Here is a 16,338-nt window from a genome sequence, read left to right as displayed (position 1 = left end):
ATCACCTCTCTACCAGCACTCGGGAGTTGCTGCCACTCCTGGGTCTTCCAGAGGACAGCAGCTTGCTCGTGAGAGCCCCCCACGAAGTGAAAGGGGCACTACTGCTGGCAGAAGCACTTCTGGGGGGGGTGGCATCCCTGGACCTAAAGGACTTTGCTGTCCATGATGAGGGAGCTCAGCTTGTGCCAATTTAGCCGCAGCTGCACTCGCTGGGTGTCAGGCAGGATCAGCGAGCTGCCGGCCTTGCGCAGGGTGTGTGGGCGAGGCGGCGGCACCGGAGCCTGAGGGGGAAGGGACTGCAGCCCCAGTGCAGAAAGTGCGCTCTGTGGCCAGCATGGGCCTCCTGCTGCCTGTGCCAAGACCGGTAACTGACCCGGCAAGTCCAGAGATGCCAGGGCTCAGACCTGGCACAAATTAAGCACTGGTTAAGGCTAATAAGGCTTCTCCTTTGAACCTTGGACTCCCCTAGTGGTAAGAACAGTGGAAGTGCTTGTGTACATTAGATTAATGCATTTTAAGACTGTGTCGTCCAAGAGATACGGGAAAACCTACATGATTCAATAAGACCGTTAACTTGATAAACCAGATGTTATTTTGTAATGGCTACTAAATGTAGAAAATTCCTGTTCTCATGTAATAGTGACAGCTCTCTGAGATCCATCAAGAGCAGGTCCTGTTATTATTTCGTAACCCTCCTGGTTTACACTGACTTGTGGAGCTGAAGTAAACAGCAAATTGAATTTTGTATGGTTTAGTATAGGGTAGTTATCACTACACAGGTTCTGAATGCATTGGATCTGTGTTCAACACTATTATTTTTTAAAAGAATATTCTTTACCATGTAATTAAATATTTATAGGTTCAATTTTAGAAACTATACCAAAGGTTACTCCACTGTAATTACATCATCATGAACTCAAGTGCTTCAAAAGGTACAGAAATGTTTAATAATTTTACAACATAATATTATTAGATCTGCCATGCCAGCCACAGCAAATATAAAACATTTTTCTTTTATTCATTTTTTGGTTCAAGTTCTTACAGACCTTGCTGCCTTCATTCTAATGTGACCATTAAGGCCCTTAATTTACACAAGGCTTTTTGAAAGGAACTGGGAGGAATTCTGCCACCTCAAGCACAGTTGATATGGTGCTTTGGGTAACAATCAGGGCTTTCCTGCCGCCCCTAAGCGCACCTGTTTGAAATGAGCTCAGGCAAATGTCTGTAGCTGCTATAGTTTTCTTAAAGTGAAATGAATAGATTCTTAAGAGAATGGGTTAATCTAATCCCAAATGGAAAGAAAGTATCTTGTACTATACACTAAACACGTAGCAAAATGTACTAGAATTACAATAAATGATAAGTAAAATATACCTCCTGTTTTCAGGATGGTTTCTAAGATTTCTGGTCCTGAGCCTTCATACCATACACTAACTTGACAAAAAATGTTCTTTATTGTCTTCATTCTTAAAGACTGCCTCTTATAAAGAAAGAACACTTGTTTATGTGGATTGTTATTTGCTGGCTCTGTTCCACATTCTCTGTGGAAATCCATCTCTGTAGAAGAGCTGTACATTTCATTCCTGTCCTTGAAAGGAATATGTAGGAAATGTACATCGACAGATATTTGTTTTTAAACCCTTGACATTTCTGACCAAGAATTATAGTAACTGAGAAAGAAAGAAAGAAAGAAAGAAAGAAAGAAAAGAACAAGATCAGAATTACTGTCTTCTTAACACTTCAGAAGAAAAATGTCAAAGCCAGAAAGATCAAGAGTCTTGCTATCTGAAATTTTTTAAACATGATTTATTGGAGTCATAATTTGACAAGTATTTTTAAAAATCTATGCCCTGCTTTGTAATTCGTCTTCTTTTTTTAGTGCTGGCTATAAAAATGGCAGTGTACATCCTGCTATAAGACAGTAAATCCTGTATAATCAAAAATAACCCTCCTCTATTGGTCTGCGCTGTTAGTGTTGTGGCAAAAAATCAGCACAGTATTCTGTTACCCCCATGCTGGAAAAAGTTTTTCACTTCTGTAAAAAGCACAGAAACAGATTGTACATTTTTGGACTGCACAGGAGAAGGAAGTTGAGCAACAGCCAGGAGTCCACCAGAGTACTGCAGAAAATGGAGTGATAGGCTGAGGAGACTGAGTGAAGAGAAGAATATGCAGAATGTACCCCCTTAATTATGAACCTCTTCACATCCATCAGAGGACCGAAGATCATGTAGGAAATCAAAGCTGAAATAGAGGGACTATAAAATAGTATGGAGGCAAAATGCATGCTATTTAAGACTGTTGGAAGAATGATCATGAAACATGAAGGCTAGGAGAGGGGGAAAATTGTCTGATAGGAATATTATAGTGTCTATGGGCAATCTGGTTTTGATAACTATCTCACCTATCAAAGGCAAACTTGTGAAAAATCTGTTTTTATCAATAATTTCTATGTTACTCTGAAGTATTTACATGAACATCTATTTGATATTCTTTTAAAAATACTATAAACTAATTAATTACAGTATGCAAACTTTAATTTAAAAAGTTAAAAGGGAAGTGATGAGAAAATCCAAGTTCTTGTTATGACTATTAGGTAACAATGAGAAAATTATAACCACAAACTTGATAAGAAATTGATCATAACTTCAGCTTCGATGCTGCACAAAATGAGCAAGTTCAGGAAATCATGAAGCACTTCATACTAGATATTCTCCTTCAGAGAGATTTAATCTCACAGGTCCATTACTAGGGATTGTCTAACACTACCACGCGGGGTCAATCTAAGATATGGAACTTCAGCTACGTGAAGCACAGCTGAAGTCACTGTGGTAAGTAGACAGCTGACGCTCTCCCTTTGACTCCGCTTGCACTCCTTGTTCTGGTGGAGTACCGGGAGAGCGCTCAGCGGTGACACGATAAATCAACCCCCGTTGGATCAATCGCTGCCTGCCGATCTGGGTAGTGTAGACAAGCCCTTAGGACTTGACTTCATTAGGGAAAAAGTTTTTTTTTTTTTTTTTTAACATGCATTAGCTAAGATGTGGTAATTCACATGTGGTAACACCCTAGTGGATAGCTATAGCCTTCACATGTTAGTAGGGTGAGGAAAACAGTCAAAAAATGACAAGTGATCTCCTAATGACGATAAGCATCTATATGAAAAAGGATCTGATAATGACAAGAACCCATATAGGGAAAACTGCCATTGCCAATTAGCGCTACTGATTTTGTCTGAAAACTGCTAAGTATTAGTCCAAGTTACTGCAGATGCCTTCCAAAAAAAATGAAGAAAAAAGTATGACAAGGAGGTCTTCGCCATTTGCTCAGACAATCAATAGGAAGTGAAAAAAAGTGAGAGAACTGCTCAGATGCACTTAGCTTGAAATTCTGATGTCTGGCTGTTCAGCACACTTTATTTAAATTTTGCTGAGAAAGAATTAACACTTAACTCTCCCCAAGCACATTGTGAAAGTTCAAAAATTCTTTCTCAGACATAATTGGCTTTGTGGCTGCTGATTTAAAAAGGAAGATTGCTTCCACAATCTTCCCACTGGTAGAATACTCAGGAAGACTGTTTGATTATATTTGCATCTATCTATTATAAATATGTTGAAATTTGCCCTTAGCAGGAAGAAGCCTTTGGCTGAAACATGACATGCAGCTTACACAAGGCACTCTGGAGAGCTACTAACACATGAATCCATTTGTGGGCTTTTTCACTTTTCTTTTCCCAGTGGCTTTTTTCAGAAAACATACAGCAGTTTTTCCAACTGACCGAAAATCAGAATAGCCCTGCCCTAAGGTGCATAAATAGGAGACTTCATTTAGTTTATTCTTAGTTATCAAGGTCTTCTTCCATAGCTACCGGACGCTTTTTTCAGTATTGCCAAAATTCCATTGTGCTGATCATGGACAAAGGAAGCAAGAATAGTTTACTAATGCAAGCATGTGAGGAAATGACAGTGTACAGGACAAAAGCACCCAAATATCAGTTGTGTTTAAGCTATACTGGATCCCTAATTTACTACTTTGGCTGGATCTTGACAGTTAAAAAGATTTGTGGGTTTTTTTTTCGTTTTGGTGGGTTTTTTTTGTTTTTTTTAAGAGATAGCTAACATAATATCTTTATCTTGTAAAATCCTAGCAAGACAAGGCAAGTGGTAGTTTTATCTTAATATAGCTGGTCGAGGAAAACCCAAAAGTAAAAGTACCACTTCTCCTTTTACTAGTGAAGACTCAACTACAGGCAAAATCTTGTCCTCCTTAAAGTCAGCTACAAAACTACCACTGACTTCAGAATGAGCAGGCTTTGGTTATGGATTTTTTTTTTTTAATTTTTAATTTGGTTACAGATTTTTAAAAAATTTTCTTACATCATTTTTGGCTAAGTTTTATAGGTACAAAACCACAAAGCAAAATGTGATCACTCAACTTGTCTTGTTTGGCTCATACTTACTAGAAGCACACATCCACCTCATCTGTGTCAAACTGTATACTCCAAAAAATATCCAGGTGCCTAGAAAATAAATGTAATCCAAGGGAGAATTCATATGGAAGTTTCTCATTTATGAACTTGCCTATTTGCAGCAGTTTATACTCCTGCTTTTGAAGAGCCAAGAAATGCAACTACAAAATAAACAAACCCCGCCACAATCATAGTAATAAAAAGAGTTGTTAAGCATGAAAGGGAGGGGTTTCAATCAATAAGACTACATTTCTTCACTCAGTTTAACAATCTATGTATTATTCTGATGGCTGATCATTGCTACATAGCTCTGCAATATAGTCATCCTTTTAATCCTGCAGACAAAATGTAGGGAGTTTCTGCTTCTTTGTTATAAAGGTAGCTTTAAGAAATGTTCAGAAATAAATCCAAAATTAATCAATAACTAATAATATAATGGATTGTAAATCATAAATGTTTGAATTAACCTCAAGGTTGAAAGTAATACACAACACACGCATACCACAGGATGAAAAGAGGTTCAACTATTATTCACTAACCATAAAAGGCTGTATTTAACCAGTTGCTTCTTATAAGTTATTCTTGCTTCTCAGACATAGGTCAAATTCTGATACTTTGGTCTTCTAGCTAAAAATTCTCTGCACATCTGGATTTACTGTATGCTCCAAACCAATATATTGGGTTTGTGATATAACTTTATAAGACTGCATTTTGGCAGTGGTGGCCAAAGACAACAGTAGTGTTACTAGTTGCTTACGGTGGTTAGTTGGCAAAAGACAAACAAAGCCATTGAGAATAAATGTGTAATCCTGGATTGCATCTTCTTTATTGCTGATAACCTCATTTCATAACTGCAGAAATACATGTTTGTATTTGGCAACAGTTCCATTTGAAAACAAAAGGATCATTGTTTTAATGCATATTACAGAAACGTGACTCCCCAAGTGAATCTCATGCATTAATAACATCTATAGTGGCTGTCTAATGATTTTTGCAGACATGTAATGGAATATTTTACTGTTATTTTCAGCCATCTGTGCTACTCTTTCTTTCAGTACAGGTTTGCCAAAGCTGTAACAAAATTCTCTGTGCTTTATGCCATTACACGTTTGTTAATACCAACACACCAATTAAACATATCAGTGGTGTCACAAATGTGACTGCTGAACTATCATGTTGGCAGGCACACAACTGTCTTTTATATAGCTGTAGAAAGTTGGAGTCTTCTGGCAGGGAGATACTCTTAGGCTATCCTCCTTATCAATCTCATGGTTTTTTCTTTAGTAATAAAGGTGATTCAGGAGGAAGCATGTCTAAGTGATTAGGTGACGGGGTACAATTCCCTTCCCTGCTCTGGCCCATACTCCTTTTAGGACCTTCAGCAAGTCACTTTACTTTTATGTACCTCACTTCCCTCTCTGATCTTCCCTTCTGCACTGGGGTGTTGTGAGGACAAATACATTAAGATAGCAAATGCTAAGATAGTGGGGGCCAATGTAAGTATATAAGATGGATAGATTTACAATATGCTGATTATGGGGTCCTGGGTCTGATTCAGATAAGAGCAGGGAAAAAATGGACATAATATACACTGCAAATGTGAGCGCAAAGGTCAACATTTTAACCATAAGACTGTCAGGAATAATTCATAGAGGAAAAATGTAGAGATTTCCCCATAGGAACAGATCATGATTGATTGACAGGTTGCTTGTGAACTGATGTTGACACACCAGTCCTCTTGATTTTTGTTCCTCAACAGATGAACAAAATGAACAGTGGTTAAAGCAGAGAGAGAGAGAGAAAGTACAGAGCCTGGTTTAAATGTGTTTATCCAGATCAACAATGTTCATATGAAATAATGCATCCAATTTTAGTTGCCCATCTAAAAATAAGACAGCTGAGACTTAAAAGGTCCAAAGAAGGATAACACAGATGGCCAGAGGTGTATTGGGATTTACATATGAAGAATTCTGCATTGCAGAAGGATAGGATTAGTTAGCCTGGGAAGGAGAAGTGTTAAAGGGCAAGAGATTGAGGCTATTATGGAAGATACAGTTAAAAATGATCAGTTCTTCCTTTCTGCGCTCTCCCATAATAAGATAACTCAATAGCTTGAATGGCAGGAGAATTTAAAACTAATAAATAGAGTTCACTTCAAAAAGAGAGCTTTGTAATTCACAGTAGTAAGTGCTCAGATCTAATGCTGTAGGAGTCATGAAAGAACACCACTGCCACTATATGTCTAATCAATTATACAATGTACATTATATATAACTGTACATTATGGAGGAGTATTTTGGGGTGGTGGAAGAGTAAAGTGGGGATAAGGTACCAGGCAAGATGCTGGACTTGATGGACCAATGGTCTTCTAGGGAAAATCCCATGTTTGTATTATGTATGGTAATGGAAATTTTGGTTAATTGAATAATGCTTATGTTGAGTGTTTTTTAAAAAAGTTGTACAGCAGGATTTTTAGTAATATAACAGTATATATGTGAGAAAGGGTAAATCTTCTTGAAAGTGATCACCTGCATGAGCTCTCACTGTGTGTGATGTATGCACATAGGGGGCATGAGCTTGGAACTTTCTGGATAGTGCTGCAATTGTAAACTACTTACGTCCTTGTACCCCAGCCAAGAACGTACGTGTAGTGCAGCCTGAAATGCAACTACGCCTGTGGTCCAGAAGACGTGACCTCAACGTGTCAGAGATAGAGACAAGCTTCCATGCTGTCAGCTGCATCCTAGCAACTTTCTCCATAGATTCTCCACTAACTATTTGGAAGATGCCATTCTAAAAGGGCCACCACAATCATTGTCTCTCTTGAATGACTCAGTTACCAAGTCTGTGGTCTCTCCTCTAGATGATTTAAAGAATGATGAGGATTTTCTGGGTAGACTTATCAAAGCTCTGGACCTGGAATTATCAGAGGTGTCACAGCCGCATATCTACTAGGTCCCCCACACAAGTACTTTCACACTCTCCTGCCATATTTTTCTTAATGCCTTGGCAGCCCATGACACAAGCTGGTTCCTCTTGCTCACTGGGAAAGTACGTGGCCCTCCTGAATGTAAAACCAATTCTGTCTGGTTACCCTTCAGAAGTGTAAAGCTAGTTTCCAAGCTGTGCTTGCCACGTACACTTTCCTTTCTTGGGCAATACAGCTCCTTTGCACGATCAGCCATGACACCAACTTCTTGGCTGAGAGCTTCTACCTTACCAGTTTAGGTTCAGAAATTAGTTGAAGATTTATCATTTGAGCGTTAAGACCTGTTCAGAGGGAAAGTAGGAGTCTCCACAAAAGCTGAAAGACTCAAATGGCATTCTAAAATTCCCAGATCCATATACTTCTTTAGCCACAAAATTCTAAAAGCATCTTTTGACCCCAGAGGTCAGAATGCCTTCCCAGCCAGAAGCACACACACAAATAACTGCCTCCTTGAACCCAAAAGGGCAGGATCTTTCACCAGAGATTAGCATCTATATTTGGTCCTTCAGACTCTGCCACATTGAGTACAAGCACTACCTTTAAAAGATGCTCAAATCAACCTATTTCAGAAGACATTTCAAGCCATCAAGATGCCCTTTTTACATATAAAAGTTTGTGCTTCTCCTTGTGTTACTGGAAAACTAAAAAGCCTCTCCTTATGTTGATGGTCACCAATGATTTCAGCTACCAGTAACAACTTTTTTTTTTTTTTTTTGGTCCTACTGCCTATCAGGTTGCAAAGTCCCCTTTCTGCATTATCACCTACAGTTGAGTCTTTCTAGTTTATTTGGTAGGTCTAAGCAATCTCATAAATGAGTAATCCGTTACACCAATGCTCAAAAACTAGCCTTCTTCCTCCTCAGGCAGACTGAGCAGCTGTCCTGAACTATTGAGTTGTCTTGAAGAGCTGCACACCAAAGGTACATTTCATTGGTCAATTAATTGATCCCTATGTAGAGATCAAATTTATTTTTATGCCTGCAAAGTGCTTTGGGATCCCTTGATAGGAAAGGCGCTATATCAGGTAGTATTATTATTAACTTCAACTCCGTTCATATCATGAGAGGAAAAATCATTTTACCAAAAACTGTTAGTCTTCTAAAAAGCAATTAGAAACAATAGACAGTAACATAGAAAAATAAGAGTTACTGAACAGGTTCCTTCCAATGTGATGAGGTTTTTTCTTTCAGAAATGTGGTTCCAAATTGTAATGGTTCCACACAGCCCATGTCCCATATGTTTTGCAAATACCGATAAGTAATGTACAATACTTGTCTCCAGGTGAATGTTGTTCTTTTTAGTCAGTAGCAGGTGCTTCTCTGCATTTTCTGCTATTCCAGATCCCAATTAGTGGAACATACATTAATTAAAAGCAAAAAACACATTCTATGGCTTTCTAATGTGTGGGGAGATCTGTGTGGAAAGGACTATTGTATAATGCCATTAAAGCTTTCCTGGGCATTTTTGTAGGGTTTCTTCAGATCACCACAGGACATTAACATTTCACTTCAGGTGGGTAATGAACAATAACTTCTCCAACCAAGAAGACCAAATGTGTTACTAATGGCAACCTCACCTTTAAATACATGCACCAATCTCCTGAGTGCACCCCCCCCTTATTTTTTTTTAAATCAATTATCAAGATTTGTAATAAGAAAGGTTCTCTCTGGCATCACCTTGAGCAGTTAATGAATTAAGCCTAAGTGAAGTGCTATTCAGTGAAGTTTTCATGAGGAGCTCTGCTTAAAAATAAAAATGAAATCTCTACTCAGGAAGCAAGATATATTGCTTCGTGCTTTTCTTTACTAGAACATTTCTCGTAATTGGAATAGTGCTAACTGGATGTACATTTTGGATTCCGATTGTCCTTAGTTTCCCACAGAGGCTGTACAATTACATATGTATTTTGTCACTATAATTGATCAACACTACAATTCTGACCTGTAAAGTCAACATAGGAACCTTAGTTATACTAATGGAAAAGCATGAAAACCCATGAAAAAGTGCACCTCTTTCAACTCAGTTAACTAAGCATCAGAAGCTAATGTCTCTCTTTCAAACAGAAATGCATCTCTGTAACCCATGCTTAAAAACACCACTCTCATTTATTACTTTCTAAACCATCCCAGGATGGGCGAAATTGGTGCAGCTCTGACCGTCCACCTGTACCTCCATCAGTTGGATAGTATTTATATAGCACCAGAATGATCTAATATCTATACTGAACCCTGAATTATACTATATCCATAATTTATGCCTGGCTTCAAAAGGATCAGGGCATGTTACTTCACAAAGGAGAAAGTAATAAAAGCTTAAACAGTTTTTGTATAGCAGGCTACTCGAAACAAACTCCGTTTATATTTATGTACAGCAATGACTAAAAGGCAAAGGCCACAGGGAAAAGAGCCCTATTCATGGGAAATGTCTTATAACATGTGGTGATAATAAAAAATACAAAAGATCTTTCGGCCCCAAGATCAATTTATTTTTAAAGTGGTTATGGGATTACTATAGAGAAAGTCAAACTACAGTGGAATGTTTAGTTTCCATCCCTGCCCCATCTTTGCTCTCATTTCTCACCACTGCCTACTTCATTCTTCCAATTAATCCAACCGCATCTCTACCCCCTTTTAATTTCTTATCCTCTGTCTTCCATTCTTCCTTCCACTATGTCCCCCATCTCCAGAGCTTCGTCTTCATCAGAATCATCAGGTACCCAACCTGTATTCCCTCTATGCGGAGCACCTGCGCAGCCGCACAAGAGGCCATCAAGGGCTGATTAGTGCAGGTATGCACACAGGTGCGTAGCCACAGGGGGTGGATTGGGGTAGTGGGGTAAGGTGGGGGGTGGTGATGGGGGAGCTTTGGGGTGCAGGGCTACGGTGGGGAATGACGCCTCTCTCTCTCAGCCTCGGGGCTGCGGCAGGGGAGTCCTCTCTCCCCACCGCAGCTCCGGGGCTGGGATTCAGAGTCCTCTCTCCCCACATGGAGCTGGGGGAGTCCTTGGGAGTCAAGAGACTTTGGGTCTGTCCCCAGTTCTGCCACTGAGTTTTTGTGTGGCCTTGGGAAGTCACCTCACCCACACTGTGCCTCAGTTTCCCTATTTTCCAAATGGGAATAATAATAATGACATTCCTCTTTAAAACACTTTGAGACTTATAAATGAAAAGCACTAAATATTGTTGGCTTTTAGATTTGTATTTTAAAAGGAAATTACCAAAACTAGGACTAATGGAAATGTTTTTGTGACTGTTTTTGTCTGATTTCCAATTACAGCAATTCCCTGTTGTGGACTTAAATCTCCCCCAGCAGTGTTTGAAAAGCTTTTTGTGTGAGGAACACATGTGGTTATCTAAGGGCCTGATCCTGCAAAGTATTACTCATGTAGCTGTTACTCATATGAATGGCTTCATGGAATGAAGTGCAAGAACTTCACGTCAAGTGAAAGTTTGCCTGAGCCCATGTGTTTGTAAAGTGCTGTGTAAATTTACAGAGCTATGTGTGTTCCACGGTAATAACCGAGACACTGGAACATTGTATGTGTGCAAGAGAATCTGAAGGTGAACTTGACTGTGTTACTTTAATTGTCCAAGCTGATCCAGTGTAAAAATATAAACAACATGAAGGTTGAATAGTCTATAAGCCTTTTAAAGTGCTTTGCACTGTTAATACAAGAGGATGGTAGTAAGGGCAATCTGAGTGTTTTTAAAAATTATTTTGAGCCTTAATGTCCTGATATAAAAAGAAACATTTACTTTGATTTCTAATATTGCAGTATTACATTTTACATTCAGGTGAGACCTTTACAGATGAAGCCCTGTCTGAACATGTCATAAATATAAAGGGAAGACTAAACACCTTTAAATCCCTCCTGGCCAGAGGAAAAACCCTTTTACCTGTAAAGGTTAAGAAGCTAAGACAACCTCGCTAGCACCTGACCAAAAGGACCAATGAGGAGACAAGATACTTTCAAAGCTGGAGGGGGGGAAACAAAGGGTCCTGTCTGTCTGTGCTGTCTTTTGCCGGGACCAGAGCAGGAATGCAGGTCAGAACTCCTGTAAAGGGTTAATAAGCAATCTAGTTAGATATGCGTTAGATTCTGTTTTCTTTAAATGGCTGAGAAAATAAGTTGTGCTGAATGGAATGTATATTCCTGTTTTTGTGTCTTTTTGTAACTTAAGGTTTTGCCAAGAGGGATTCTCTATGTTTTGAATCTCATTACCCTGTAAGGTATTTACCATCCTGATTTTACAGAGGTGATTTTTTTTACTTTTTCTTTAATTAAAATTCTTCTTTTAAGAACCTGATTGCTTTTTCATTGTTCTTAAGATCCAAGGGTTTGGGTCTGTGTTCACCTATACAAATTGGTGAGGATTTTTATCAAGCCTTCCCCTGGAAAGGGGGTGTAGGGCTTGGGGGAATTTTGGGGGGAAAGACGTTTCCAAGTGGGCTCTTTCCCTGTTATATTTGTTAGACGCTTTGTGGTGGCAGCAATAAAGTCCAGGGACAAAAGGTAAAATAGTTTGTACCTTGGGGAAGTTTTAACCTAAGCTGGTAAAAATAAGCTTAGGGGTTTTTTTATGCAGGTCCCCACATCTGTACCCTAGAGTTCAGAGTGGGGAAGGAACCTTGACAGAACATTAAATATCTTAAGCATTTTGCATAAGAGGAAAAGATTCTTCCTATCCAAAATTTCCCTTCTCTTTCCAAACTACGGCACAGTGCTCTCTGAAAGCACACTGTCCAACAGATAGATAACCTAATAAATAATGTGAATATGTAGGGTAAAAGTCATACCTGTTTAACTATTGAGAAGAAAATATACTTTATTATTTAATTAAAAAAAAAACAGACAGGGTCTATACAAATGTAAAAATTAAAAATTAATCAGTGGACAAATGTGGATCTGGGGTTTAGTATGGTTATTTTGTGGCCATATTGATCCATTTCCCACAATGAACAGACTTCAGCACCGAATGCATTAAACATTATTTCCAGTTATAATCTCACATTTTTGCCAAGCTTCATGACAAAACATCAACTGACAACATATAATCCTCTCTCCCCCCACTATGCAACAAGGGATTGATCAGGTACTTATAAAGAATAAGTTCTTTGCACTAATTTTGACAATAAAATTTCAGTTACTTAGTGATCTTAAAATGTAAAAAAATTCCTCTCTATACAACTTTAGATAATTGCTATGTCTGGAACAGGAAGGCTAAATATGGGGGTTAAGAAAACACAAACATCATCTTAACTGAAGGGAGTAAACCTGAAAGAATATAATCCTGCATTGTGTGCCTTTATTGATATAACAGGTGCTCATTTTAAGTGTTAGTCACTGCTAAAATAATTATTTGTAGCGCTGAAGGTTAGACTCACTGAGAAACTCAATCAGTAAAATCTTATATTACATTTGTCTTCCGGTAACTAGTCCATTGCATCTTCCTCTAGAATTACACCTCTGATCTATTTTCTGGGACCTCAGCAGAGTGTTTTCATACTCAGGCTATGAAAGTGCTTATACAGCAATGATTGATGCCCTTATAGAGAGCTCTTACAGAAGCACTTTGATTTGTTTAGGATTTTTTGGTTGCGTCATTCAGCTCTAATGATCCTCTTGAAGTAACATTATGATGCTTACAACCACAATTCACTGACACACAAGTACTTTTATGCCAACATGATGACTATTAGTGTGAGGAACACTTGTTTAATTTACATCCAGAAACAATCACAGGTTTTACTGCAGGCGTCTTAACATGCCATTCCAGCCCCCTGAACCCCCTCTCACTCAGTTTAAAGCATACTTTATTTAAGCCTGGAGAAACTTTTTAGAGTTGGTTGCCAACTGCCACATTAGAACTCACCATGTTACTTCATCCATTAACTAAAAAATTACCCAGATATCATTAGTGTTAATGTAACACTGGTACAGAAGTTGGTTTTAAAATTCAACGTTGTATGGATTCACTGGGTCCTTACGCATTCAGATTTAGCCTGTTCAGCATTATAATGGGAAGACTGGGCCAGGTAGGATAATTTTCTTGGAAACTTATTGTTCATTGTCAGGTACACACTTGAGCCACAGGAGAAACCTTGACTTGTTATGCACGGAGAAAGCAGGGAATCATCTCAGCAGAAGTAATAGTCTAAAAGCAAGGGACCCAGTTATTTGTAAAGGGCCACATATCTGTACTGCTGTGGAGACGACAAAATCAAACATAACTGAATACAATGGTGTATATTTTTATCTCTAGGCACAGAACATTGTTCTGTTAGAGTTAATGAGAATGTGATATGCATGTTGTAAAGGAGAATCTGTTTTGCGGTTTAAGAACTACAGATGACGCATATAACTGAGTGTATGGCTGATTAATATCTCAAAGCTGCCAGTCATCCTTATCCACCCTACCACATTGGCAATGGAGAATGGCATGGTGGAGGAGGACATGGTACGTAGTCTTGTGCAAAGCATGTCTAATCTAAAACAGTGCTGTGAATGCCTGTTCACCATTAGGAAAATCTGTGTGTATGGATATAAGATGTGTTACAGGTGTGCCAAGGGAAATCAAATGGTAGTAAACACAGCAAGTTTCTTTAGGGTAAAGATTGTCATAGCATCTTCATAAACATTTGCAGGGAGTTACTGAATGGACTATTGACTACGCTATTTTTTCTCCCCTTCTGTACCCCATACCAAACACGTTTACCTAACTCTCTTTGGATGCAGAAGTTAGAATTTTCTACACTAAATACTAGGGAGGGCTCCAGCATCAGGGCACAAAAGCTTCACTTCACACTTCCTCTCTTTGCTGAGGCTTTCCTTACTTCTGCTTATGTTCCAAGAGTTTGGCCCAAAATCTGAACATATGCTTTGAAATTCTTTATGTGAAAGACACTATAAAAATCTAAAGTTGTAAGAGAAATCTGGATATTACATTTTTAGGAAATCTTTAGTAAAAGGCGAAAGATTTATACGATCTGAAGAGAAACCAGAGTATGTCAAGACCAACTTTTTTGTATTCACTGTAGTCTTTTTCAAAGAACATTCTGGGCGGATAAGAGAATTAATCCATTAAATGTATTAAATAGAATTGGTGTAATCAATCGCCGTACACTCACTGAATATTAGAAAAGGAAAGGTTATTCACCTTAACTGGCGCTTGAACACATTATTCTTTGTTTTTGTACAGGGGAAGACTGAGAAAAAGGAAAATAAGGAAGATTTGTTTAGAAGTAATTAAAAAATATTACCAAAGTTAAAAAGCTTTTGAAGCAATCATCTGTGCTGAGCACTAAGTGTGACATACCAGGGTGCAATCCAGACTAACGAGTAGTTGTGTCACCCCTAGTCTACAACCTGCCCTTTACAATGCCTTGCTGCTCTAGCCTTCAGTCTGGACTGTTCACACACAGCCTCCAACATATAAATCACACCCAGCTATGTCTCTGTGTGTGCTGCAGCCAGCCAGCCACACCTTGGCTCTTACCAGCCTCAGTTGTACTGCAGGGTGGCCCCAACACACTCCAAGTCCTAGATTTTCCCCAGAAATGTATTTCGTGTACTGCCCAGCCCTCGCCTGGACAGTACAAGATTACATAATATTCATTATTGCTTTAACAGAAATAATATGCACATAACTTGCCATCACAAACGACGTTTCCCAGGCACTTCAATTTAAACACACTGGATTAAATAAAACAATAAAACAAGTTTATTAACTACGAAGACAGATTTGGCATAAAAGTCAGAAACGGTTACAAGAAAATAAAGTTAAAATACTATTGGTGCCTCACTTAACAAACAAAATTTGTCAGTATATGCTTTCAGCAGTCTTACTGAGTTCTTAGGTCAGGACTAGGGCTGTCGCTTAATTGCAGTTAACTCACACAATTAACTCAAAAAATGTAATCAGAATTAAAAAAATTAATTGTGATTAATCGCACTGTGAAACAATAGAATACCAATTGAAATTTATTAAAATATTTTTGGATATTTTTCTACATTTTCAAATATATTGATTTCTATTACAACACAGCATACAAAGTGTACAGTGCTCACTTTATATTATTATTTTTGATTACACATATTTGCACTGTAAAAATGATAAACAAAAGAAATAGTATTTTTCAATTCACCTCATACAAGTACTGTAATGTAATCTCTTTATCGTGAAAGTGTAACTTACAAATATAGATTTTTTGTTATATAACTGCACTCAAAAACAAAACAATGTAAAACTTTAAAGCCTACGAGTCCACTCAGTCCTATTCCTTGTTCAGCCAATTGGTTATCTGCAGGAGATAATACAATTTGCAGGAGATAATGCTGCCCCCACTTCTTGTTTACAATGTCACCTGAAAGTGAGAACAGGCATTCACATGGTACTGTTGTAGCCAGCATTGCAAGATATTTACGTGAAAGATGTGCTAAAGATTCATATGTCCCTTCAAGCTTCAACCACCGTTCCATAGGACATACGTCCATGCTGAGGTGGGGTTCTTCTTGATAACGATCCAAAGCAGAGCAGACCGCTGTATGTTCATTTTCATTATCTGAGTCAGACACCCAAAAATATTTAAATAAATGATATTCTATTATTGTTTAACAGCATGATTAATCACGCGAGTAATCACGATTATTTTTTTTAATTACTTGACAACCCTAGTCAGGACTCCTTCTCCCCAGAATCCAGGGAATGCTTCTTAGTGATCAGAACACCATACAGTGAAATCTTGTGACTTTGCATAAACTGTTGCCACACACATTTCAATCAGGACAAAAATGACCAGCAAATTATGAGTTTTGAAATGATACCTCACAAGGCATAATTTGTACAATGATTAGTACAATAATGTGTAGGGTGTGGATCCA

General features: G+C 38.3%; 1 protein-coding gene and 1 pseudogene across 16 annotated transcripts in view; both read right to left on the bottom strand.

The window, feature by feature from the left end:
* The window catches only part of LYRM4 (LYR motif containing 4), a 150,301-nt gene that overhangs the window by 59,924 nt on the left and 74,039 nt on the right, over window positions 1–16,338 (bottom strand). Inside the window, exon 3 of one of the 16 annotated variants that reach the window (XM_043540176.1) lies at window positions 598–2,244. The exons of 13 other annotated variants lie outside the window; for them this stretch is intronic. In XM_043540176.1, the coding sequence (XP_043396111.1) occupies window positions 2,239–2,244 (6 nt within the window). In that variant the 3' untranslated portion in view covers window positions 598–2,238. 2 more of the 16 variants (XM_043540174.1, XR_005224419.1) reach the window with 2 other exon arrangements.
* On the bottom strand, window positions 14,342–14,464 carry LOC114019293 (annotated as a pseudogene).

Source organism: Chelonia mydas, chromosome 2 (genome assembly GCF_015237465.2).
Source record: "Chelonia mydas isolate rCheMyd1 chromosome 2, rCheMyd1.pri.v2, whole genome shotgun sequence".
Lineage (NCBI taxonomy): Eukaryota > Metazoa > Chordata > Testudines > Cheloniidae > Chelonia > Chelonia mydas.
This window is presented reverse-complemented; position numbering and strand designations above follow the sequence as displayed.